This window comes from Capricornis sumatraensis, chromosome 7 (genome assembly GCF_032405125.1).
Source record: "Capricornis sumatraensis isolate serow.1 chromosome 7, serow.2, whole genome shotgun sequence".
Classification (NCBI taxonomy): domain Eukaryota; kingdom Metazoa; phylum Chordata; class Mammalia; order Artiodactyla; family Bovidae; genus Capricornis; species Capricornis sumatraensis.
The window spans coordinates 89,128,434-89,152,741 of NC_091075.1; the positions used below are offsets into that span (position 1 = coordinate 89,128,434).

The window sequence follows — 24,308 nt, forward strand, 5'->3', positions numbered from 1 at the left end:
GTAATGTGGGCCATTTTTATGGAAACTTAATAAAGGGCATAAGCTACACAGATGTTTTAACATGTTCTAACTGGTGATTTCCAGAAATTAGTAACAGAGGGCTGGCTGTGCATTATATATGGATTAGTTTGAGATTACAGGGGAAGGCAAGAATAGAGGGAGGCCCTGCCAAGAAAGGGTAGATAAGAAACACTTTAATCCACAACCCTGAAATTAGAGTAGGAGTTTGATATGCTTGCAGTAGATATGCCAGGGCTATATGTTTATTTTTATGGTTCTTCTGTAAAATGGACTTTCCACTTTGATTAAGACTTCAAGGGAAAGGAGAGAGGTTTGTGTTCAGTAGCACTTAATTATTTTAATATGGAACAGAGGGTTAATTATAATTACAGGATCTGTTCTGAGAGTTTTACTGAGTAAGGGTTGTGTAGTTAAAAATACTCAGAGCTATCACTCTCAAGCCAAAACATTCCTATGTAGAAACTCTTCCTGCCTTTCCCAGGCTGTCTACAAAGTGGTCCAGTGATATGTGACACTGACAGCATCTGTGTAAGGCATGTGATGGAAAGCCTGGATTCAGCCTCTCCTTGGATCCCAGGAAGTTGACTGTGCACTGTGTGAACTGTCAGCTCTCACAGTGAGACCAGTTCTATGAGTGCTTGTTAAAACGAGGACTCATAAGAGGTACAGTCATGCTCAAACAAAGCCCCTTGAACATCTGTAACTTCTCTTTGCAAAAAGAGATGTCAGTGTTTGGAAGATGCTGTTGTCCTATCAGTACCCATTAATTTTCTTGTCAGACTTTTGGGGAAGAAGAGCTTTTGTTCTCTCCTCCACTTTTGTATACAGAGAAGTTTGTGCAAGAGGAAAGTAATTGACTTGTGCTCGATGCAGCCATGTGTCTGCAAAAGGTGGGCCCGGGACCCGTTGTTCTGGTTCTCTGCTGGGGACACAAGTCCTAACCACAGATATGAGGTGTTGTTCCACCATTGCCTATTTCATACAGATTCTGTGATAGTTTCTCCTGTGCCCCATTTTGGACAAAGGAGTATCAACCTGTGGTGTGACATTACAGGAGGATGCCACCAGGCTACATTTATGTCCTACTGCTGACATGTTGATTTGTGGGAAAGAGGACTTCTTGTTTTCTGATAGAGTAAAACATGTCCTTCAGCAGACACACTCATGGAGCAATTTCTGTGAAGCACATTCATCCTTTCTAGTTAGAACCATTCTGGAAAATAAAAGAGTGAATAGAAATTTGGGGGAAAGATTTTTCTAAGATTATTTTATTTTATTATATTTTATTGAGGCATAATTGATATACAATATTGTATTGGTTTCAGGTGTACAACATTATGAACTGGCATTTATATGCTTTATGAATTGGCTTCCGTGGTGGCTCAGAGGTTAAAGTGTCTGCCTCCAACGCAGGAGACCTGGGTTCAATCCCTGGGTTGGGAAGATCCCCTGGAGAAGGAAATGGCAACCCACTCCAGTATTCTTGCCTGGAGAATCCCCTGGACGGAGGAGCCTGGTAGGCTACAGTCCACGGGGTCGCAAAGAGTCGGACACGACTGAGCGACTTCACCTTCCTTCCTTCACCTTCATGAATTGACAACCATGAAAAGTCTAGTAACTGCCTGTCACCATGCAGAGTTATTAGCATATTATTATTGACGGTATTCCCTGTGCTATCATTACATTATGTGGTTTATTTATTTCAGAATAGAATTTTATACCCTTAATCCCTTTCATCTGCATCGCCCACCCTTTCATCTCTCCCGTACTCTGGCAACCACTATTTTCTCTGTGTCTTTTGGTCAGGTTCTGTTTTTGTTCATTTGTTTTGTAGATTCCACAAGTGAAATTTATTTTGTAGATTCCATAAATGACATCATTTGGTATTTGTGTTTCTGTCTGACTTATTTCACCTAGTGTAATACTCTTTAGATCCATCCATATAGTTACAAAAGGCAAGATTTCAGTCCTTTTTTATGGCTAGGTAATACTTCATTTTATATATATATGTGGGCTGCCGTCTATGGGGTCGCACAGAGTCGGACACGACTGAAGCGACCTAGCAGTAGCAGCAGCAGCAGCATATATATATATATATATATATATATATACACACACATATACACACATATATATAAAAGTTATATATCACATTTTCTTTGTCCATTCGTCTGTCAGTGCAAACTTAGGTTGCTTTTATACCTTGGCTATTGTAAATAATGCTGCAGTGAATATAGGGGTGCATATATTGTTTTGAATTAGTGTTTTGTTTTCTTTGTCCAAGAATCTAGAAATGGAATTGCTGGGCTGTGTGATTGTCCTGTTTTTAGTCTTTTGAGGAACCTCCATACCATTTTCTGTAGTGGCTGCAGCAATTTACATTCCCACCAACAGTATGCTGCTGCTGCTAAGTCACTTCAGTCATGTCTGACTCTGTGTGACCCCATAGACGGCAGCCCACCAGGCTCCCCCGTCCCTGGGATTCTCCAGGCAAGAACACTGGAGTGGGTTGCCATTTCCTTCTCCAATGCATGAAAGTGAAAAGTGAGAGTGAAGTTGCTCAGTTGTGTCCGACTCTTCGTGACCCCATGGACTGCAGCCTACCAGGCTCCTCCGTCCATGGGATTCTCCAGGCAAGAACACTGAAGTGGATTGCCATTTCCTTCTCCAAGGGTTCCCTTTTTGCCACATCCTCACTAACACTTGCTAATTTGTTGTCTTTTTGATGGTAACATTCTGATAGGTGTGATCTCCTTGTGGTTTTGATTTGCATGTCCCTGATGATTAGTGATGTTGAACACCTTTTCAGGTGTCTGTTGGCCATCTATATGTCTTCTTGGAAAAACGTCCATTCTGATCTTCTGCCCACTTAAAAATTAAACTTTTTGATTTTTTTTTGATATTGAAATATGTGAGTTCTTTAGTACTTTAGATGTTAACCCCTATTAAATATATTATTTTCAAATATCTTTTCCCATTCAGTAGGTTGTCTTTTTGTTTTGTTGATGGTTTCTTTTACTGTGCAAAAGCTTTTTATTTTGATGTAGTTCCATTTGTTTATTTTTGCTTTTGTTGCCTTTGCCTAAGGAGACAGATCTAAAAAAAATATTACTGAGACTGAAGTCAGAGAGTATATTGCCTGTTTTTTCCATGAGTTTTATGGTTTGAGGTGTTACATTTACGTCTTTAACCCATTTGAGTTTATTTTTGTAAACAGTGTGAGAAGGTAGTTTAAAGCTAGTAGAAATTTTAGGTTGTTGTTGTTTTTTTTTCGTAGAAAAACTAAGATATTAAACTTTCTAGAAAATTCTGGTCAGGTTATATTTTAAAATGAATAATAGAATATGTGGTAAAGGCTTTATTTGGATCTAAACAGGAAGAATAAACCTCCCTTCTTAGAAAAGACTAAGGTATAATTTTGTACTTTAACCTTTCTTTCACTGGATTAATTAGTGTTCAAATAACCTGATGTGGGCAAAGGTATTATCTTTTTTTTTTTTTAACTTTGTCTTATTATAAGGAACTTACGGAAGGATTTGGGAGAATAGATTAAGAAAATCAGTAATGACATGATGCTAAATTTTATATAGTCTCTTCAAGATTTTTTCGTATCATTTATATTTCTGGCACACTTCCTATGAAAGAGTACATGAAATTTTCTAATCTTACTTTTAAACAATTGGAAAGCATAATTTATTGTGTTACTCATAGAAGAATGTGATTAATATGAATTCACTCTCAACCAGGATTGAAAAAAATTTACAAGACAGTTCTTCCTCTCCAAAGATGTAATTAATAGTGGAATATTTCTAACTCTCTTTAATGCCAGTAGCACTATACCCTGTATCTTTACCTTCACAGAAAGTGGGAAGTTGGAAATTGATAAATAAAATATTGATTTGAGGATAACATCCATAAAATTAGAGTTTAAAAATTTAGTTAAATAACTTACTAAAAAAATGAGTTAAAAAAATTTAACTTCGTGGTCTTGTGACTGAATTTTGGTTTTGCTTTGTTTTTATTTCAGAGATGATTGTTGACCATCAGATTGAGACAGGCCTATTGAAACCTGACCTTAAGGATAAGGTGACCTATACTTTGCTCCGGAAGCACCGGCATCAAACCAAGAAATCCAACCTTCGATCCCTGGCTGACATTGGGAAGACCGTCTCCAGTGCAAGTAGGATGTTTACCAACCCTGATAATGGTAATGCAGGGGCCGCCTGGCTGCTGCTCTTTCTTACCTGCCTTACTCACTGGACTCCACCTCTTGTCACCTTTTTTCAAAAATCCCTCTTTTTATTTCTTCTTTTCTCAACTCATATGCCACAACCATTTCATAATGACATGTTTTAACCAACTGGGCAGATTGGCAGTCTTGTTGGAAAGATTTCAGCAATTACTGTAGGCTTCAAATGCCAAGATGCCATGGTTGCTCCATATACCTCTATTCTGATTGACTGAGGGGGTTTGGTAATAATGCAGTGATGAAACAACTGAATGTTTCCAAGGAATCAGCATGCCTGTATATTATTGAGTACATCAAGGAATATGCTTTTGACATGGTAGTTTGTCAGAATTAGGAGGACAGACTAAGCTTTGATAGGTACTCTGAAATCTCGCATTGTGAAGTGTTTGCTTGATATATGAGATGGTGTCCAGCCTATAAATGGTCATTCATCAAAATAAGGTTCAATATTATTTTTACTGCTTAAAAAAACCAATCTGCTCTTTTGCTATGTGATAGATGTGAGAATAGTTATTCAGGTAGGATATTAGACCCATTATGTAATAATAGGAAAGGCCCTATGTTTTATACTCTTTTACATTCACCAGAATTTCTTGCAAAGTGTCTGTCTTCTGTATCATTTTCTTTGTTTTGAATGAATTTCATAATTGGGTGTAGGCTGAGAAGGGAGAAGGTATTCTCATGAGGTATGGAAAATTAAGGTGTAAAGACCTGCTAAGCATTGGACTGATCAAACTAGGCCTCTTCCATCCCACCCCCAGTCTTTTTGGTGTTAAGAGAAATGAGTAGAGAAGGGAACTTTTAATTTGCTGTTCTCAGCTGCACTTTCAGAATAATATAAAATATGTTGTCATAGAAAAGATGCACTAAGTGAAGTGTATAAACTGAATTCTAACTCAGTTCACTCTATTTCTGGAAATTGAGTTTTCTTACTTAATATTAAAATTAATGGCTTTCTGGGAGAGAGCTTACTATTAGCAAACTTTGCTATATTTTTGAATCATTTCACATTGTTTTTTTAAAATGAGTGTTTAGTAAATAAGCAGAATAGGATGAAAAGTTCAATTCTGTTGAGTAACTTTTATATTTATGTCATTGCTGCTGTGTTTCTCTTTTTGAAGCGCAACAGGTTATAAATAATTCAAATAAGAATGCTCTTTAAAGAGCATTCACAAAAGGAAGAATCTAATCTAGAACATTCCTATGACAATTTGATGGTTCTATCACATCTGGAATATTGCTGCTGACAGGAAATGTTTTGATTTCTCTGCATCTCCCATTTTATTATTTTTTAAATTGCATTTTGAATAGTTTAATGGCTGGAAATGTTATGTGATAAACAGTTTGTTGAAACTGATGTCACAAATAATTTTAAGAACAAATCATACTTTAAAAATTACGGCATTTAAAGTACAAGTCTATGTTTTAGTATCTTATTTGTTAAACCTCTGTCTCACATAAAATGAAATTTTATGGAGATTTATTTTTTATCACGAAGTCAGTGGTAGTATAAAGAAGCAAGCATTGTTTTCAAATGTTGTTATATTTGCAATGAGAAGAGGAACGAGTATGACAGAGCAAGGGTGCTTTCACCACCAGTGTGGTATGAGCTTAATTTTCCTGGATGTGTCGATAGATAGAGTAAAAGTTAGGAACGGTTGGGTCTTTGTGGCAGTATCTTGTGCTTTAGGGGAGAGTATTTGGATGTGAAATACAATTAATGAGTTGATACTGCTCGTCATTCAATCTTTTATCCCTATCAGTAGATCTTTGTACTTCAGAGAAAAGTTGCAATTGCCTTCATCACTCAGCTTCTCACATGTGAAATGCCTCAGATGCTGGGCAGAGGCAAGCAGGAAGTGCAGGTGATTCTTTTTCTTTCTGACTTGTCAGCTGATCAGCTAACACCCTAAAGCATGGAATATGACTATGCCTTTAAAACATGTTGTTTTGGCCTTTTAAATATCTAGAGGCAAGTTTTGCCTTGAGAAATGGTATGAGAATGACTTTCAGGTGATTCCAAAATACTTTATTATAAATTATCAGATGGCAAATTTTTGATTTTCTGGAGGCACTTGTTCTTAACTTGCAAGTTTATACATAAAGTTATCTTTGTATGTTAGGATTCAAATACTTAATATCTTTAACAACTATGAAATGTTCTTAGGATAAAATTCTAAAAAAGTATAGAACATTTCCTACTACTTTAATAAATCGGAATCTTTTATCTATGGTAGTTGGAATAGATTCTAATATCTCCATGTAAAAATGTAGATAAACTTAGCACCTTGGTTTTCTATCACAGACTAGAATATAGACTCAGAGTGCTGCCAGGTGTAGTTACAATAATACCAGTGCAGTTAATGGCTGAAATCTTTGGAGTTACTCTAGAATTGGAAATTTTTTCATTCCCTAGTCATGTGCCACCTCTTACATACTTGCAAGGGCTAGTTGTTATCAGGAATTTTGAGGACTGTTTGTTAAACACAGCTACTATCAAAAGTAGATTATGTAAACATACAATTAGATATTAATATTAAAAATAATGTTAACGAATACTCAAAATGCATTGTGAAGTGAAGTCGCTCAGTCATGTCCGACTCTTGCGACCCCATGGACTGTAGCCTACCAGGCTCCTCCCTCCATGGGATTCTCCAGGCAAGAGTACTGGAGTGGGGTGCCATTTCTCCTGCTTATTTTACTATAGGCTGCGCTATGAAATAGTGTGTTACTGTTACCTCTTCCCAAATCTACATTCAGGGACTTTATACTGGAAGCTTGCAGTCAGTCCTGACGGTGGTGTAAACACCATAGACATCAGCAAATACTACAAATCAGCACTTGATATATTGTTTTGTCAGTTATTTACAACTTTAAAAAGAGTTAGAGAAAATGCTAATAATGCAGGTTAAGCTTACCTATGTAGTATTGATAGCCAATGTCTTAGCTTGGGCTCCTATAATATGTTACCAAAGATTGCTATAAATACTTAAAGAACAAGCATTTATTTCTCACAGTTCTGGAAGCTGGGAAATCCAAGATCAAGAAGCCACAAATGCGGTTCTTGGTGAGGGCCCACTTTGGCTTGTAGGTGGTCACCTTATCATTCTATCTTCAGGTAGAGGAGAGAAATCGATCATCTTTCTCCTATTTCTTTTTATAAGGATGCTCTTATGGGAGCCCAAATTTATATGCTGAAATCCTAACCCCCAATGTAATGGAACTAGGAGGAGGGGCATTTGGGGCAGAGTCTTCATAAATGGAATTAGCACCCTTTACATCTAGGGTTAGGATTTCAGCATATGAATTTTGGGAGAATGAAAGCATTCAGTCCATAACAACTGTTAGAATGTGAATCGTACAAGGAATTGAGGAAATATTCTTTCAGTATTAAAAAACTTTTATTCATTTTAATGAAGGAATCGCCCACGCCATTGATGATTGAGTCAATACATTTTCATTGCTTCCCTTTTGTCTTACTTGGTAGCATATATGATAATGGATGTTCAACATGGGTGTTAGGCTTATGCTTGTTTGTCAGTTGCAACCATAAGTCAGCTACTGATAGAAGAGTTTGGTAAAACTCAACAAAAGCATTGTATGAGAATCAACTGGCTGTATGCAGTTTACAATACAGTATTGTACATTTATTATTTGTATGTATGCTATACATCTTTAAATCAGTCAAATTTACCACTCACACCCATTTGCACTTGTACACACACACACGCACACGCACACGCATGCACGCACAAGCACGCACAAGTTTTTTCACCAGAGAGCTGCTTCTCAAACATTTACCAAAACACCTACTACCACAGCTCACCACTGTCTATCCATGGCTAAATTTTTTAAGATCCTGATGTGGCTTTGGATTCCAGATGATTGAATGATTTTAAAAAGAAATGAAAACATTTTTATTTGTAATAAATTAGGGAAGAATCAGGTTTACAATATCTTAATTATTGTGAAATTTCCACTTATCCAAGACAACTGTGAATTCTGGTGGATATATCTGCCAGGTATGAAATTTGAGGCAAGTGCCATATTTTATATATTGAGGCAAGCTCAATTTATTAATGGAGGCATTTCTATCAAGTTAGTGTCACAGGAAGAAAATTAATGAGGTTTCCCTTTCCTCTGGTGTTAGATTTTCCTGTACTTACTCTCTTTTTCTTTCTATTATTTTAGGCTAAACCATATACAGTTGCCATTTTTGTGGGTAAAATATAGTTGGCAACCAACAGTTTCCTATGGTTCTATTTAATAGTTTGGTCAGAGATACTTAGGTAATAATTCTGTATTATTTTAGTTTACTGTGAAAGAATAATATTGAAGCCTAAGAATGTTCCTTCAGTTCAGTTCAGTTCAATTCAGTCACTCACTGGTGTCCGACTCTTTGCGACCCCATGAATCACAGCATGCCAGGCCTCCCTGTCCATCACCATCTCCCGGAGTTCACTCAAACTCATGTCCATCGAGTTGGTGATGCCATCCAGCCATCTCATCCTCTGTCGTCCCCTTCTCCTCCTGCTCCCAGTCCCTCCCAGCATCACGGTCTTTTCCAGTGAGTCAGCTCTTCGCATGAGGTGACCAAAGTACTGGAGTTTCAGCTTTAACATCATTCCTTCCAAAGAACACCCAGGGCTGATCTCCTCTAGAATGGACTGGTTGGATCTCTTTGCACTCCAAGGGGCTCTCAGGAGTCTTCTCCAACACCACACTTCAAAAGCATCAGTTCTTTGATGCTCAAGCCTTCTTCACAGTCCAACACTTGCATCCATACATGACTACTGGAAAAACCATAGCCTTGACTAGATGGACCTTAGTCGGCAAAGTATTGTCTCTGCTTTTGAATATGCTATCTAGGTTGGTCATAACTTTTCTTCCAAGGAGTAAGCGTCTTTTAATTTCATGGCTGCAGTCACCATCTGCAGTGATTTTGGAGCCCCCCAAAATAAAGTCTGATATTGTTTCCACTGTTTCCCCATCTATTTCCCATGAAGTGATGGGACCAGTTGCCATGATCTTCGTTTTCTGAATGTTGAGCTTTAGGCAACTTTTTCACTCTCCTCTTTCACTTTCATCAAGAGGTTTTTTAGTTCCTCTTCACTTTCTGCCATAAGGGTGGTGTCATCTGCATATCTGAGGTTATTGATATTTCTCCTGGCAATCTTGATTCCAGCTTGTGCTTCTTCCAGCCCAGCGTTTCTCATGATATACTCTGCATATAAGTTAAATAAGCAGGGTGATAATATACAGCCTTGATGTACTCCTTTTCCTATTTGGAACCAGTCTGTTGTTCCCTGTACAGTTCTAACTGTTGCTACTTGACCTGCATATAGGTTTCTCAAGAGGCAGGTCAGGTGGTCTGGTATTCCCATCTCTTTCAGAATTTTCCACAGTTGATTGTGATCCACACAGTCAAAGGCTTTGGCATAGTCAGTAAAGCAGAAATAGATATTTTTCTGGAACTCTCTTGCTTTTTCCATGATCCAGCGGATGTTGGCAATTTGATCTCTGGTTCCTCTGCCTTTTCTAAAACCAGCTTGAACATCAGGAAGTTCACGGTTCACATATTGCTGAAGCTTGGCTTCGAGAATTTTGAGCATTACTTTACTAGCATGTGAGATGAGTGCAATTGTGCGGTAGTTTGAGCATTCTTTTGCATTGCCTTTCTTTGGGATTGGAATGAAAACTGACCTTTTCCAGTCCTGTGGCCACTGCTGAGTTTTCCAAATTTGCTGGTATATTGAGTACAGCACTTTCACAGGATCATCTTCTAAATTTCAAATAACTCAACTGGAATTTCATCACCTCCACTAGCTTTGTTCGTAGTGATGCTTTCTAAGGCCCACTTGACTTCACATTAGCTCTAGGTGAGTGATCATACCATTGTGATTATCTAGGTCGTGAAGATCTTTTTTGTACAGTTCTTCTGTGTATTCTTGCCACCTCTTCTTAATATCTTCTGCTTCTGTTAGGTCCATACCATTTCTGTCCTTCATCGAGCCCATCTTTGCATGAAATGTTCCCTTGGTATCTCTAATTTTCTTGAAGAGATCTCTAGTCTTTCCCATTGTGTTGAATAACAGGTAAATTTGGCCTTGGAATACGGAATGAATCAGGGCGAAGGCTAATAGAATTTTGCCAAGAGAACGCACTGGTCATAGCAAACACCCTCTTACCAACAACACAAGAGAAGACTCTACACATGGACATCATCAGATGGTCAACACTGAAATCAGATTGATTATATTCTTTGCAGCCAAAGATGAAGAAGCTCTATACAGTCAGCAAAAACAAGACTGGGAGCTGATTGTGGCTCAGATCATGAGCTCCTTATTGCCAAATTCAGATTTAAATTGAAGAAAGTAGGGAAAACCACTAGACTATTCAGGTATGACCTAAATCAAATCCCTTATGATTATACAGTGGAAGTGTGAAATATATTTAAGGGACTAAATCTGATAGATAGAGTGCCTGATGAACTATGGACAGAGGTTTGTGACATTGTATAGGAGACAGGGATCAAGACCATCCCCATGGAAAAGACATGCAAAAAAGCAAAATGGCTGTCTGGGGAGGGCTTACAAATAGCTGTGAAAAGAAGAGAAGGGAAAAGCAAAGGAGAAAAGGAAAGATATAAGCATCTGAATGCAGAGTTCCAGAGAATAGCAAGAAGAGATAATGATCAATGCAAGGAAATAGAGGAAAACAACAGAATGGGAAAGATTAGAGATCTCTTCAAGAATGTTCCTTAATAGTGTTTAAAAGTCAAATAAGGTATATTTAGTTTGCGTTTTATTAGAAAGTGAAAGTTTGGGCCTAATTGGTATTCTTTCAAAAATATTTAGTAATATGTTTCTGACAAGGTTACCTGATAACTCTGTTATAAAGAGCTATGTTATAGGGTTATATGATTTTTAAAAATGTCATTTACCACTTAAATGGATACTTTTGATATGTACTGTCTAGTCTTACAAAAGATGGATAAGACCCAACTTTAAGACCAAGAACCTTAATTTGAGTATTCAGCTTTCACTGCCTTTATCGATATTTGGGCAGTGCTATCATGAATTTGTCCCTGGTGTTTTCCTGATTTCATTTCTACTCCCTAGACTCATAAAAATCCTTGCCCTCCGTGGTCTGGGAGATGCCCTTTACTGAGAAATGATTTTGGTTATCCAACTAGACCCAGACTATGAATTTCATATTGCCCAATCCATTTTTATGACCCCAATTTTCATTATTTTTTAAGTGAAAAATTGTAAAGCTAACTTAGTACTCAGCTTCTATATCTATAAAACATAAAATGAAAATTAAATGAGATAATGCATGTAAAATATTTTGAATAGTAATTTTACATAGTACCATTACTGGTACTATATATATACAGTGGCACCATAGCACCATCACTCAACAAATAATATTAAATTATATGTAATTATATGTATTATATGTTTAAGCACAGGTAAGGAAGAAAAATCTCATATTGAGTGACAGTATTTTCTGGAGCGATATTTGCTCTATAACTTACCGTTTGGGAAGAATCTTACGGATATATTGCTGATTTATTTCCTCTGCCCTTCAGTAAGTGATACCATTTCACTAGCAGCGGGAGAGGAGGAAACTCTTTCTCATCACAGCCCTCTTGCAGAATAGTCTGTCCCCATCATTGATTTTCCTCTTTGCTGGCTGTCAGGGAAACCCTAAACCACACTGAGAATCTAAGACTTCAAGCTTCTCCAGTAGGTAGATGAGGGTTTGGAGGAGAGCTCCATGTCAGGGCAACTGCTTCTAGACCTCATCGGGCTGCTTCTGGTGCACTGTGGCCTCCTCTATAGTTACAGGGAGCCAGGGCCTGCTCCTGATGGCATCTCTGAATTTTATCTCACTTTACCTTCTGTTTTTTCTATCAGTTATGAGAAATGCATTACCACTTGCTCCTACCCTGTACTTTTTCTGCAAATTCCTCTTTTCATTGTTAACTTCCAGGCAGTATGCTGATTCCTAGCTCTTTCCTACCCTGCAGTTTCTAACATTAGAACAGAACAATTTTCCAGGCATGAATCCTGGCGTGGGTTGCCATGCTCTCCTCCAGGGGATCTTCCTGACCCAGGGATTGAACCTACATCTCTTAATGTCTCCTGCATTGGCAGTCAGGCTCTTTACTGCTAGTGCCATCTGGGAAGCCCCTTAAAAAGTGTGAAAAGAGAAAGTTGCTAAGTTGTGTCTGATTCTTTGCGAACCCAAGGACTATAGTCTGCCAGGCTCCTCTGTCCATGGAATTCTCCAGGTCAGATTACTGGAGTGAGTAGCCATTTCTTTCTCTAGGGGATTTTCCCAAACCAGGGATCAAACCCAGGTCTTCTGCATTGCATGCGAATTCTTTACCATCTGAGTCACCAGGGAAAAAGTGTAGTCTCTTGCTATCACCTACAGTAACATAAATAGTGGTTAGCAACAGAGAACAAACAATGAAAATAAATAAGTGTTTTATTCTGTTAATTCTCGGCCCCATTGAAATGGAAGTGGAATTAGCTAGGCTTTCACTGCTTTTCACCCAGTTGGAGGTTAGACATATTCCAGCTACCTGGTTTGGGTATTAGGTCAACCTGCCTAGATGCTGGCACGTGGTGGATCTGGCTGGGACCACTACCGGGTTTGGCAGCTTTCTCACCCCCTGTAGACATTCTTAGGTTTTATCCGGGTTTTGGATTCCAGCTTATCCCAGTAGTCTCTGTCTGGGTTATTCTACCCTGCAGTTCCCCTCTCCCCTCCATACCCTTGAATTCAGACCTGCTCCCTGAATCAGTGGGGAAGGCAGACATTTCCCTGACTTTCCTCAAAGGTTCTGTCCCAGGAGCAGTCATCGTGTTTCTCCAGTTCTAAGATAGGTCAGCTCGCAGGCCTCCATCACCTTCAGAGGAGAGTCAGCTTCCCAGGTGCCTTTCTGTGTTTAATCAGCTCTTTCCAAAACCAGCAGCACACATCCATCTGTTTTGTTGAGAACTCTAATTCTCCGTTCATTTGCACAGCACAGATGAATGTCCTGGCCAGAATTCAATGAATGACCAAGCTCTTCTCAGCCTTAGATTAAATGAACCCATCCTTGGAAAGTTACTAGAAAAATGCCTCAATAAATGTAATCTTTAATAACAGTGATGAAATAACAGTAGTATTTCTAAACCATCTATCAGACACTATTCTTATTTTATTTTCCTGGGCAGGTGATTGAACATCCAGCTTTATAATGTTCAGATTGTTAAATAAACAGCACAGTTTTCTCCAAGAGTCATACTCTTTGAGTATTTGCTAGTCTAGTCTGCTCTTTATGGCAGTGAAGAGTCAGGCTTAAGAGATACAACACAGGTAAGTGTTTAGGTTTTGATATTAAAAGCCTACTTGATAATCTCCTTGAAGACACACTGTCTTTTCCATGATTAGGCTTCATTCTAATCCAGGAGAAACACTTAGCAGCAGCATGAGTTTGAGCAGTTTACATTATTATAGTCTTAAGCCTCAGTTTCTATACCTGTAAAATGGGATAGTAATGTCTCCTTCAACATATACAACCAGGAGTAAATGAGATATCTTTGTGAGAAGTATTTAATAATCCTTATGTGAGATACCATTGTAAGGAAAACTATTATTCAGAAAGGTTTTAAGGGGAAAATGTAGTGCCTTTCAGATTTAAAACTGAATACAGAGCTTCAGTTCCCCACCATTATTTTGTATTCTTTTAACTTCTGCATCTCTTAGTTTTTTCCCCTACTACTCCATATTTGAAAGCATTCTTGGAGTTCTGTTTTTAAAACAGTGCTACTTTCATTATCAACGTTACAGATGCCAAATAATACATAAGGAGATGCCGCTTATGGGCTTTATAATGTTTTTAACTTAGGAGTATGAAGATTGATTAATATATCTGAGCAATGATAGTTCTTAGCTATCAGTAATAATATTGGAGAAGGGCATGGCAACCCACTCCAGTATTCTTGCCTGGAGAATCTTATGGATTGAGGAGCCCCATCGGTGAGTACAGTCCGTAGGGTTCCAAAGAGTTGGACATGACTGAAGCGACTTAATACACACATTAGTAAATTTTATATATGTATATATATCAGGATGTTGAAATAAATGTATTTAAAATTTTTACTAATTGCCAGTCTATTTTACAAAACCAGGGTCTGTAATGGAGTAAAGGAATGGAATAATTGTCATTGTCTTATCTTACCATGTAAGAATATTTCTTCTCCATTACTTTCTTTCTCTGAAAAGGAGTCCTTAACTGATTTTCTGCTGCCAAACCAGGAGTAAATCTTCTCCTGAGGCTTGAGATCTTGATGGAGATGCCGTTGTGAAATCTCTCTCCTCAGCCTCAGGTTACTCTAAAAGCAGACACGGAAGTAGTGTTTATCCTACTCTCTGCCCCGGTCCCTATGAGAGAGGAATAGAGAGGAGAGGAGAGCAAAGGGAAGGACAGGAAAACGTGAGGAATGAGGGAAGGCAAAGTGGAGACGTGAGATGTGAGCACTGTGTACTCTTTACCATATCTCCCAAAAAGAAAAAAGGGAGAAAAAAACCAGAGTCTTCCGAGAATAACTAAACATGTCTCATTTTACTCAAACCTGTTCCAGTGAAAGTACAAAGGACAAAAAGGAGATTTTTTTTTTTCAGGTTTGTGAACCTGATTTCTTAAAAATGACATATTGAAATTAAAGCTGCATCAAATGAGGCCAAGATTGCTGCCTTCCATGTTTTCCAACACCCTTCAGGATGTTGAATAAAGGAAACATGGTTCCATCAGTGATAGAGTAGTAATAGCAGCAATAGTATTGCCTCCCATTAACTGAGCACCTATTCTACACAAGGTATTGCTCTCTAGGATGTTTTTATTTATTTATCTGATTTTCATACGTATAGTTTATTTATTTATTTACAGTATTGTATTGCTTTTGCCATACATTGACATGAATCTGCCATGGGTGTACATGTGTTATGTTTTTAAAGTTTCTATATCGTATCTCCATTTGCAGATGAAAAGCCTGAAGAAATGTAAAACAACCTAGATATGTGAAATAACTTAGCTAAACACATAAAAATAGAGGAACCTAGTATACTTAATAACAGTATTCTGATTCAGCTACAATGGTCATGAGTTTCTTCAACCACAGTTTATTTCCCACACATCAGTGAGTCCAGGGCTCTCGCTTTGTGTAATATTGTGATATTAAACGAGCTCTGAGGTCTTTCTATGTCTAGGCAGAAATTTATGTGAAAGGTGGCAGTTGGACATCTTTATTGGCTTTCCAAATGGAGATTTCTAGACAACATGTCATGTGTTTATGGGTGAAATAATACTTAACTCCTGAGTTAAATTTCTTGGCTAAATAATGGTGTGGAATACATACAACATTGCAATCCTGAAAGAGTCCTAAAATTTTAACAGTAGTTAAATTAATCATCTTTTTAATAAGATTGTAAAAAAAATTGATAGAGAAGCTTTTTTTGGGGGGATTTATTTGCATGATTCAAGTAGGGACACCTTTACTTGAACAGATTTAGGATTGATGGTTTTAGACAAGTTGATTCTCAAGAAAAAGATGAATCATTACAAAAAAATCCTGTTCAGAACACCTTTTTCTAGTCTAGATATTGGGAACCGTCACTCAGAAATCTTCAGGGCTTTATCTTTCCTCATCAAGTCTCAGTAATATAAACCAGTTTCTACCTTGTTTATGCCCGAAGCCAGGGAAAAATGATTTAAAAGAGAATATGTAAGATAGTAGCAAAGCTAAGTTGTTTATTTTGTAGCTTAAGTGTAGAATAAGTACAATGAAAGCATTATTTGAAAAAGGCTTACATAATATATCATTATCATGGTATAATCATAAAGTTTGGCTTGGCTTTAAGAACAGCTTTTTTAACATTTTGTCTATGGAGTAAATTTGTGAAGAGAAGAAAAGCAACATAAACGGGTTAGAGTTTGTATCTCTTCCTGCACAGAAGTACAGGGAGGGTCTAACAATCAAAATGTTGGAATTTGCCAATACAAGTAATGGATGCTGTGAGCCTCCCAGTTTTCATGAGGGTAAGCAGCCAGATGGCTCCAATCAGCTTTACTAAAACCCAGGTGCCAAGTCTCTATGGGCAATTTTCGTTTTCATGCTTGTCTTTGGAGCCAGGTTCTTTGCCAGTGTGTGCCAGGCTCCATTCCACTGTCCCTTTGATGGTGAGGCTCAGCATTCATGGAGGCTGTATATGCAAAAAGGTGTTTCCATCTTTAGTTCCCAGCTAATAATACCCTGACATGTTGTAGGGAAAGTAGAGGAAAGAGAAGCTGTTTGGGGAAGCCAGTCATCAGCATCTGAGTTTTGGAGCATATTTATTTTAGGAGCAGGCCACGGTATCGATGATAACATTTGGGTAACTTTGTATTGTCCAGCTGCTGAAGAATGTGAAGGCTCTTTTTAGTTTACTTTGCATTTCTAACCTCTGTCTGCTCTCATTGAACTAGAATTTTCCTTGGTCCTTTCTTGGGCCCAGATAAATGGCAGCCAGTAGTCTGGCCTTCCTTCATTTCCTTTAGCTAATTCTGCAGGAATATTGGCTCACAAGCAGGTCCCCTCCACTCCAGTACTATTGCCTGGAAAATCCCATGGACAGAGGAGCCTGGTAGGCTACAGTCTATGGGGTCGCAAAGAGTCGGACATGACTGAGTGACGTTCCGTTCCTGAAGCCTGCAGGAATATTGGCACACAAGCAGTCCCCTCATTGTCAGAAGAAATAGGAGGTGAAAGTTGGCCCATATGACAATATATATTTCTAAATGCCTCCCTCTTAACAAAAGCAATTTTGGAATTATCTCAACTGGTTCATTTCCCTTTTTCATTTTTCTTAGTGCAATACAAACTTGCAAAGAAGTTCAATTATGGGAAACAATTAAAAATTCAGATTGCAAAGAAAAGACATCAGATTTGCCTCAAACAGGTGTTGGCACAGATGGCCCGCTCACAAGTCCTGGCTTTATTTACAGCTTTTAAACACAGACAGATAAATTGACAAAAATGTTTCTAGATTTTATAATGTGCTGAATGCCCAAATTTGGCCATCAACTTACATTAATTTGTAATTGATTTAATTTAGAACTTGACCTCCGCAGTCACCAATAGCCTTAAGAGCACTCTTTGTCTGCCCTGTCACTTGCATACTTGTGTGAATAGATTATCTAATGTTTGGTTCTGTTTGATATGCTTGCTTTGTTACTTTGATCATTTAACAACTATATTACTAAGGGAAAAAAAACTCTCTCAAGTCAAATTGTATGTAGTATGATGGTTAGTTTCCAAACTCATTGTTGTCCCTTGAAAGATTATTATGCTGCCTATTTCTTACTAGGAGTAGGGCATTTGATGAGAATAGCAAAACAGATGACATAAAACCCAAATGGAACGATCTCCAGGCTGAAGTTGATGGTGTTCTCCAGTTGATTAAAAATATTTGGAGGAGCCATACTATCTATTTAACCTACATCATAATTCGGTCTCTGATGTGGTCTAAGATTTGGCGTGGGTGCACCACATATTAAAATTATACTAAAAATAAGGATTAAAGAGCAACAGAAAATGAGAACTAATGTGCCATTCTAAATGGATTTGTATTACGATATTGATTTATCTATATCCTAGTCTCATGTTGCGGAAGGGCTGAAAAACAGGAGGCAAAGGGTATTAAAAACCAGTTTTATATTCATCAAGGAAAATATTTCCTAAGTCAAAATATGAGATGTTGCTTTCTGCTTTGGGTAGAAGATCCATAAAAGGGTGTGTTGGACAGATCACAAGAGAGTGCCTTGCTAATATAACACCCTGCTCCCTGTGCCTTGCACAAGTGTGTGTAACTTCCCTCTGTGTGTGCTTATGTGATGCAGGATTATTAACAGTCTTGCTCTTACATCTTGAGATTAGTGTTCATTATGTAAATCTTCTCTCTGGGTACAATCCATGTTTTGTGTATTAGTGCTTCAGGGCGGATCAGCCTTTGGTGGTTGGGGAACTATGATGATTGAGTGTGATTTGTTTCAGGCTCTGAAATTCTGTGTTGGGATTTGTTCCATCGAAGAATGGAGGGTCATGGGAGGGGGTGTGTGTCAATGTAATATGTCATTGTTCTCCTTTAACCCGCTTGTGTGATTTGCTTTAGTATTTTTTTCTTCTTAATCAATGCTTTCATCCTCATCCTTGCTGTGGCTGCTCATGTGTCCTCCTCCTCCTGTCTTCTGCTTCTGGCACTAAAGCCCGCAGCCCGCTTGAGAACTCAGTGCCCTGCCTAGCAACCCGCACCTTGGACGATGACCCCCGAGTGCGGCGCACTCCCAGCGTGGGATGGCTAAGTAAGTCAATGACCGGGAAGGGGCAAGGATGGTGGCGGTGGTGGTGTGGGAGGGCGTGAAGATGGGGCTTATGGTAACTAACTGAATGAAAGCGTCCTCAAGAGTGCCTGAAAGGGTAAGGCTCACAGACTGCTAAATTCACAATTATGGATTCATTTCTTCTACTAGCAAAGAGGACAGTAATAATGTATTCTCTGTGTGATTTGCCACCCTGAATTAAGTTGAATACCTCATAAGCCAGGGGAAAGAGTTGGAGATGAAGGGCTAGGCTTGGCACTGGCAGTGTCCCTCCATGGAACATACATCAGAACCTCAGTTTCCTCGTGGAGGTGATGATGTCATATTGTCTTATTTCAGAGGATTATGAGGAAGATATCATGAAGATGAGGTCTCTACAGGAGGTTTGAAAGCATTCAAATGCTGGTCAAGAGGAAAAACTTAACAAGTTAGTGGTTTAAAAACCCCTCAAGTACTGCTTAAGTGCCGGAAAGGCAGTAGGTGCTACAGATGAAAATGTAGCGTAAGATAGAATCTTTATTTTTTAAAATTGTTTTGTAAAGAGATAGGATATACATATCTACAGCCAAAAGAGAATGTGCACCCAAAACACATGAACTTTCCCCCAAGATTTCCAAATTTGATTCTGTGTGATATAAATTTCTTTTAGTTGTGAAGAAGCCCATTCATTGTGACACTATTGGGCTTTTAGCTGTATACTGTTACCTTTCTTAAAATGAACCTACTGATTAAGCTTTTTGCTTAGTGTAAGGAAATTTCACTTACTGGAGAAGATGTTTTCTCAGATGACTTAATGGGGGAAGTTTTACTTCATCCTAAAATAATGTTTGTTGTGGTCAATTCTTCCAGGATTTATTGGAGTGAATTTGATCTTTTTAGAAACTGTAGTCATAATCTCCATGTCCCATAGAAACATAAATAGGTGTTGTCCATGTCAGGCACTGTACTAGACACTGGGTATTTAGAAATGTATAAGTGAGTCCTTGCGCTCAGCAGGGCTTCCTTTTTAATGAAGAAGGCAGGTAAAATAGATAACAATTGTAGCATGTGTTAGGTAAAATGACTGAAAGTATATACCCACCCACACACATCCACCCACCCCTCCCCACCCCCCAACAAGATTATGGGAACATCTGCTGGGCCTGGAAGTTGTGATGGTAGAAGAGGCTTTTGGACCAGATGATTTGGGGGTTAATCTTGAATAAAAAATAGGAATTTGGTGGCAGGAGAATTGAGAGGAAGGGCTACTTACTGAACTACTAACTTTGCAATTATTTCTGCTGTACAGTAGGTTGAAGAAGCTGGAATGATAGTTTTGTGTTGAATAATAATGAGTAGGCAAACATTAATTCATCACTTTTTTGGTACAATCCTTGAGCTAAGGATTGGTACCTTTATGGGGTACCATTTAATTTTCTGAACAATCCTATGAAATGTCTATTGTTATCCACGGTTTACAGATGAAGAAATGGGGATTAGGGAGGTTTAATAACTTGCCCAAATCATAGAGAGCATTAAGTATCTTGGGCAGGAATTGAACTTCATCATGTAGTAGTTTCATCTATAACTTTGATGAATAATGTCTTACTGAGGTTAAGGTGTAAGAAATTCACATGGTTACATTGCCAGAAAGACTTACTTACCTTGCAGTAAACCTTCAACAATCACTTGATTTTCTCTGCAAAAGTCGTGCATTTCTTTTAGTAAACTTTTTTTCTCTCAATTGGGGAAAAAAATTAATTCAGGTACAGAGTTTAGTCACTAGAGTTTGGAGTCAGACAGAACTGGATTTGAATCCTGCACCTACCATGTATTAACTTCTTGACTTTGGGCAAGTTACTTCTCTACTGTACATTTGGGTTTACATAAAACCCAGCCATAAAACTGGGTTAATCTTACCAACATAGGATTGTTGTGGGAATTAAATTAGAAAATGTATAATGCTTAGTGTATTGCTCAGCCCTCAATAAATACAGCATTTACTGTTATTAGCCAAGTGCTCATAGGAATTGCTTAAGACATTGTAGCTGTTCTTATCCTTTTAAAGTTTTATTTATTCCATGTCAGGCATTTAGACATTGATATACTATTGTGGATGAAGTATCAAGGAAATTAACCAAAATGTTCATTTCATTCATGTTATAGAAATATGACAGCTATTTAGAAATTAACTTAAGACCACACCCTGGGCCAGTCCTTCTAAGAAAACATTTTAGTCATGAGAGAGTATTCTGTTCATTATCTATTTATATGATATATTCTCTCCCTCAACAAACAGCTTTGATATATCATCTCAGTCACCTTCCCAGAGCTTCCTGTTACCCACGACATCGGTTCAATATATTTAATATACACATATAAAAAAATTAAGATGTGCAAAGTGGTGTTAAATCTTGCTAGTATCTTATCTGCCTAGCCAACCTCATTTTCATCTCTTCTTGGTACAGAGCTCTATCTAATCTGCTTGTCCTTTTTCTCTTGGCTTCCATTGTGGTAAGCCCCACTTCTGTGCCCTCTTGATCCCTTGGCCCTTCTGCGAACACCTTTCTAAGTATGGGCATCCAAAACTATTCAGTAAGGCCCAGATGAAATCCCATTTCCTTTTAGAAAATTGTTCTCAAAAACACAAAAGATCTTTTCAGGTCCTATATGTCATAGTTCTTGATGTCTGTGCTTCACAGTTGAGGATTTACTGTGTGTTGTTTTATGTAGCTGTCTGTTGTTTCATTATTTGCATTTTTTCATTTCAGTGATATAAAAAACTCCTTCAGGTCAGGGGCCGGGTATCATGCTTTTGGATCCCCTGCAGTGCATTGTACACACTTGAAACATGGGAGCTGTACAGTAAATATTTATTAATCCTTGACACTCCACCATCTCATTAAGAGTAACCAGTAGCCTAGTTTTCTTTAGGGCCCATCTTGACCACCGTAACCAAAAGTGAATATTGTTTACCGGGAAAAATTATTTCCCCATATTTCTGGCTCACTTCAGTTTGATGAGTTTGATCAGTTCATTCTAATAGTCAACATAGAATTATTTTTCAATAATAAAAACTGCCCAAAATATCACCTAAAAACAGTTTTGTGGACAAGGTTCCATTAATTTATCTTTTCGTATTCTTAGAAAAGACATTCAAAAAGATATTTTCAGTGTTAACTTGAAATGACAGCTGCCTTTAACAAGCTACCTTTAAAGTTGCTTTTGGGAAGTAAGCTCTCATCATTTTTACATTGTGCGCTTCTTATCTTGGTTGTCACCTGAGGCAGATGTGCGCTTACAACTCTTACTCATTTCAACTGCTGCTAAGGTACTGAATTAGAAGTTGGAAGAAAACCAAAAATGATTTCCTCTTAGAGATCTCCCTGGCAGGTCTAAAACCAGTCTGGGCCACTGAGAACAAAAGAGAAGCTTTTACCTCTACTTTTCAGGACAAGTTAATACCCACCTAAATGCCTTGCCATTATTAGAGCATAGGTGCATACCCTGTCTTGCTAGATTCGGAATGGGTCTCCACTCTGAGTGCTTATCTCTGAATTCAGTTTGATGGCTAACAGCTCACATCCTCTGAGCCCCTTAGAAAACACTTATGTCCTTTTGCAGTTATTGGCAGTGGAGATCAGCTGCTTCAGACTCTTAGGTCTGAACTTTAGAGAAGAAAATGAGGATTTAGGGTTTTTTTCCTGCCATCTTCTGCAGATTCCAGCATCTGTCTTCACTTTGCTTTGTGTGTGTTTTTCTGTCTAGTTTGTAAATCTATCAGGCAAGGATCTCCTGGTCCAGCTCAGTGTTTTGTTTTGTTTTTAGGTGCTTATCTAGTGGTGATATTATTATTGTCCCAAGTATTAATATTAAATAATATTTTTAAAAATGAAACCATGGTGGTATAATTCTGTGGATTCTTGTTTTATCTTACAACCAGGTTGTACAGTTAACATTAGAATTTAAAGAACTGAAATCTAAGTGGGGGCTCTTTTGCTTTAGGGGGAAAAAAATGTGTTTTGTTTTTTTTTTTTTTTTCATCTTTGTGGTCATTTCTGGAATTAAGCAGTTCAAGTCTTTTAACTTTTGGAAAGTTTACTGATAAAATAAAAATTGTAATTTTTTCTGGCTCAAGAGTTTTCTTAAAGAGTTTTGGAACTTCTTTGGGAAAGTCTTGAGCCCAGAGAGTTCACTTGAACAGGTTCAAGTCAACAAACATTCCCCATGTTCTTCCTCTTCTAGTTTCATAGTCCAGTGGGAGGGAAAGAGAAGTGAAGGAAGTTCCCAGCTGACACTTTTGAGAGAAGCAGTGCCACCACGAGAGTATAAGGGCAGACCTATTTGTCTGCAGCATGTAACAGTAGAATATGTTATTTTCTCTGAAAATGCTTGCTGGGAGAATGGATAGTGGGCATAAAAAACAAATTGGGGGAATTATTCTTCTCGGGAAAGGTAGACTTTTCAATGGGCCATAAAAGGTGGATCGTCCTTCTGTACATGAAAGTTGTAGTGAAAGCAGGATGAGACATGGAAAGGTGATACTACACTGAAGGAAAAGTATAAAAGCAACTAGGTTGTTGAGAACAGAAAAGAGTTTATGTGACATGGGATAAATTCACACATTTAATTAGCAGACGGGATGGGAACTGAATATGTGAGTGTTAAGGTGGTGAAATCATGAAGCTGTTTTGTGGAAGGTCTGTGAACGTTGGTTAGCAAGGTAGCGTGATCAGAGGGCTTCCCCCGTGGCTCAGCAGTAAAGAATCTGCTGTAATGCAGGAGGCATGGGTTTGATCCTTGGGTTGAGAGGATCACCTGGAGAAGGGCATGGCAACCCACTCCAGTATTCTTGACTGGAGAATCCCATGGACAGAGGAACCTGGCAGGCTACAATCCATAGGGTTGCAAAGAGTTGGACATGACTGCAGCAACTGAGCACACACACGGAACTGTACTAGGGAATTAATTATTAGTAGGGAGAAGCCTGAACGTAGGGAGAGAGTTAGATGATTGCAGGAGATCAGTTGGGGAGAATGAGGATCTGGGCTAAGATTGTGACTGTGGGGATGGAACAGTGGTGATATTGCCTGACATGTGAGGAGATGGCATCTGCAGGACTTGGCACCAATTGAAGGTCAGGGGAGAAGGAGAAAGGAACTCAGTTTGAACTTGCAACCAGGGAGATGCTAGGAAACCCACCATAGAAAAGGGTGGTGAGGTTTACAGAAATATAGCAGTTCTGATTTCTGCCCCTTTCATGCTTGCTGTGACCATCTTTGAAGATGCGTTTCACTAGGTTTTGGGGTTTGGGGTTGTGTTTTCCTTTTTTTTGGTTGGGGGACATGCTGTGTGGCTTGTCAGATCTGAGTTTCCCCACCAGGGATTGAACCACAGGCCCTTTGTCGTGAAAGTTTGGAGTCCTAACCACTGGCCCTCCAGGGATGTCCTCACTAGGAGATTTTTAGATTATTTATTATGGGCCAATACTCTTAGAATTGTGCTTTGTTATCACATTCTCACCTTCATTTAGGGGACCCATTTAAATTGACCTTTGGGGTACAGAGTGTCAGTTCTCTTTAGGGAACGAATGAATTTAGAGCATTTTCATCTTGATTCACCTTCCATCCTATGGTTGAGATG

General features: G+C 38.4%; 1 protein-coding gene across 2 annotated transcripts in view; it reads left to right on the forward strand.

The window, feature by feature from the left end:
- SLC4A4 (solute carrier family 4 member 4) overlaps positions 1–24,308 on the forward strand; it is a 308,892-nt gene that overhangs the window by 115,182 nt on the left and 169,402 nt on the right. For both annotated transcript variants that reach the window (XM_068974914.1, XM_068974915.1), the window contains exon 5: positions 4,049–4,228. In XM_068974914.1, coding sequence (XP_068831015.1) covers positions 4,049–4,228 — 180 coding nt within the window. The remainder of the gene's footprint in view (positions 1–4,048; positions 4,229–24,308) is intronic.